Raw genomic sequence first — 3,140 nt, forward strand, 5'->3', positions numbered from 1 at the left:
CGCGTGGGGGAGGGGGTAACGAATATGGGACGGATCGCCGGCGCACCCTCACCCGGCCCGGTGTTCATTTGTCATGCCCTGTGTCACGCGAACATAACCCAACTCCCGCCCGAGGTCCGTTCAGTTGCGTTCTTCTTCTTGCGGCCCCCGGATAAGTGACACCGGGACGGGCGGTATCTCGATGGCTCCCGTACTTCCGGGAGGCCTCGGAATTCGGGACGAAAACAAAACACAAAAACAAAGAAGCAAACTCACGAAAATGTCGGACAAGAGTTTGGTACAGGGGTCTTCGAACCTGGGCCAGAGTGGAGCGGCGGCGACGTGGGTGCACCCGGGCGTGCACGAGGAGGGCGTTGTGCACACAGAGCCCTGACCCTAACCTTGTGCGCTCGCCTAGAACAAGGACGTGCCGACGCCAGGTCTGACTGAGCTCAAACTCAATCCAGTTGAGGCACCAGCGCGCGCCGAGATCAGGCCCACTCGCCTGTCCCACGCCCACCCTCCGCGCCCAGCCCTGCTAGCTACTGGTACAGTAATTACAATTTAATTGACGGCCGCCGGGCCCTCATGCGTGTTGACCACAAGCTGCGGTCAGTGGGAAAAGATATTTAAAAACTAGGGCACTTTTTTTGTAAAGCCAAGACAAAAACCCGATTTTCACAAACATTCGTATACAAATTGGATATACGTCGACATGTAATTTCTATTGTTACCCGCTGATAGAATATTCACGTGACAAGCGTAGTAGTTTTGGCCGTGTCACCTGTTGGGAGGGGCCGCTCTGGCGGTGCATCAGGGTGGAAAACAATAAGGAAAACGACGTGCAACTAGCCAATTGCAGGCCCAACTTTAGGAATTACGACTTCCGGCCGGCATTGCATGCGCAGCGGCAGTGTCATTCGGCGGAGTGCCCCCTTTATTGGAAGAGACTTGGGCCCTTAGGGACACCTAAACTGGACTCCCCCCGCTCCCCTCTCACTACACCTTCTTTTCTGAACTGGCGCAACTTTAAGTTTTGGGATTATTTTTTGGCTCAATTGTTTTCTTATGCCTTGTTGGCGCACAGGCGGGCGGGTGCACGACGACGCCCGTATGGCCAGCCAACACAGACAAATGTGATTACGGGTAATGTACACCATTAAAGCCTCCCCCGCCCGCCTCCCACTGCTGGTCGGGTACCAGGGCTGGACACACAAGTTTCAGAGGCAAGGACGAAGTCATTCGTTGAGCACACAATTTCATTGGCAATTTTGCAGTTTTTTCTCCGCCCCGGCGATGCAGCCAACGATTAAGTACACGCTCAAATTAAGTCAAATTCAAAAAATTCAAAATAAATTCTTAGGTACTTACCTGAAGTTTTGCATGTGGTCCAGTTCCGTTCTTAGGTTTCTTATGTCGCCGACCATCTTGACAAGCCCTATGATTTCCTCCTTGCTCCTTAGTATGCTGAAAATCTCCTCTCTTCCATTGAGAAGAACTTCGATATCCTTGTATTGACTCACAAAAGAAAGGAGATCATCCTTCGTTTTTGCAAGTGCTTCGATATCGTCCTTAATTTTCAGAAGAGCCATAACGTCGTCTCTTTTAATAGTACCTTGGTCTGTTTTGTTTTTGACCATGGCCTGTATTTCATGCCTGCTATTTAAGAGTCCGCGAATCTCATTCTTACATTTAACAAGAGACATAATGTCATCTTTACATTTCACCAAAGATTGAATTTTGAATTTTAATTTGGTTAACGACTGTATTTCCTTTTTACATTTAATAAGGAATTGAATATCTTCTTTCCATTTCGCTAATGACTGAATCTCAGCCTTGTAATGGATCAAGGCCATGATTTCATCCTTGTTCCTAACTAAGGCCTGGAGCTCATCTTTATTTTTCATTAAAAAGTTGATATCGTTTTTGATTTGAAGAAGGCTGCGGATCTCAGATACCCTGTCCAGCAGGATCTGAATGTCACCTTTGCTCCTCATCAGCGAATGGATTTCATCCTTGCTCCTGATGAGACTCTGAATGGCATCCTTGTTTTGAACGAGGTCTTTGAGGTCGTTTTTGTAGTTTCCTATTGCTAGAAGGTCCGCCTTGCTCCTAGCAAGTGCTTGCATCTCAAACTTGTTCCTGGCTATCGAGTGGATGGCCTCCTTGTTCTTGAGGAGGCTCTGGATGTCCTCCTTGTACTTGACCAGACTCACGATGTCGTCCTTATATCTAAGTAGGAACTGAATGTCGTCCTTGCTCTTGAGCAGGGCATACACCTCATCCTTGATCCTAAGCAGGGTCATGATGTCCTCTTTGCTCTTCACCAGGCCGTGGATCTCGTCCTTGTTTCTCAACATAGTCTGCATGTCACTTCGGGTACGAATGAGAGCCTGTAAGTCGTCCTTGTTCTTGACGAGGAAGTCGATGTCGCTCTTGCTCTCCAAGAGCAGCTTGATGTCATCAAAACTCTTCACCAGGCTGTGGATTTCGTCCTTGCTCTTGAGCAAATTCTGGATATCGGCCTTGTTACGGATGAGCGCTGCGATCTCGTCCTTCATGCCTAGAATGGCCTGTATGTCGCTTTTGTTCTTAACCAAGGCCTGCAGGTCCTTTTGGCTTTGCAGCAGGTGGTAGATGTCGTTCTTGCTCTTGACCAGGGCGAGGATCTCGTCCTTGTTCCTGAGGATGACGTGTATGTCGTCCCGGCTGCGAATCAGTGCCTGCAGGCTGTTCTTCGTCTCGATGAGCGCGGCCAGGTCTTCGCGGCTGCGCACCAGCGTCATGATCTCCGCCTTGTTCTTGGTCAGGTTCGTCAGGTCGTCCCTGGTCTTGCGAAAGGCGTTGACGGACAGCTCGTCCCGGTTGGACATGAGCGTCCGGATGTCGTCCTTGACCCTGCCAATGACGCCCTGGATGTACTCCTTGCTGCGCGGGTTGACGCGTACCTCCTTGCCCAGCTTGCCCCTCATGGTGGCGGCTGTGACGGACGCGTGCACGACGGCGACCCCTCCGCTTGGCGCCTGCTCTAACCGACGCGACCGTGCCCCGGGCGCCGCGAGCGCCGACTGTGTGCCGCGACGCTCTGCCGGCGCTGGCCACGGCGCCAGCGCGACCCCGCGGGGTCCGGGCGCCACCCCCTACCGCCCCCGCCCGGCCCC

At 51.8% G+C, this 3,140-nt stretch overlaps 1 protein-coding gene across 3 annotated transcripts in view; it reads right to left on the minus strand.

Moving 5' to 3' along the window:
• Positions 1-3,069, minus strand: part of LOC113202770 (nuclease SbcCD subunit C-like) — a 13,802-nt gene extending 10,733 nt beyond the window's left edge. For all 3 annotated transcript variants that reach the window (XR_008011400.1, XM_026417156.2, XM_052269795.1), the window contains exon 1: positions 1,351-3,069. Coding sequence is in view for 2 of the 3 variants with exons in the window: in XM_026417156.2 (XP_026272941.1) it covers positions 1,351-2,951 (1,601 nt within the window). In the remaining variant the exon portion in view is untranslated. The remainder of the gene's footprint in view (positions 1-1,350) is intronic.
• Between the last annotated feature and the right edge of the window lie 71 nt (positions 3,070-3,140).

Source organism: Frankliniella occidentalis, unplaced genomic scaffold (assembly GCF_000697945.3).
Source record: "Frankliniella occidentalis isolate FOCC.00 unplaced genomic scaffold, Focc_3.1 Scaffold102, whole genome shotgun sequence".
NCBI classification, from domain to species: Eukaryota; Metazoa; Arthropoda; class Insecta; order Thysanoptera; family Thripidae; genus Frankliniella; species Frankliniella occidentalis.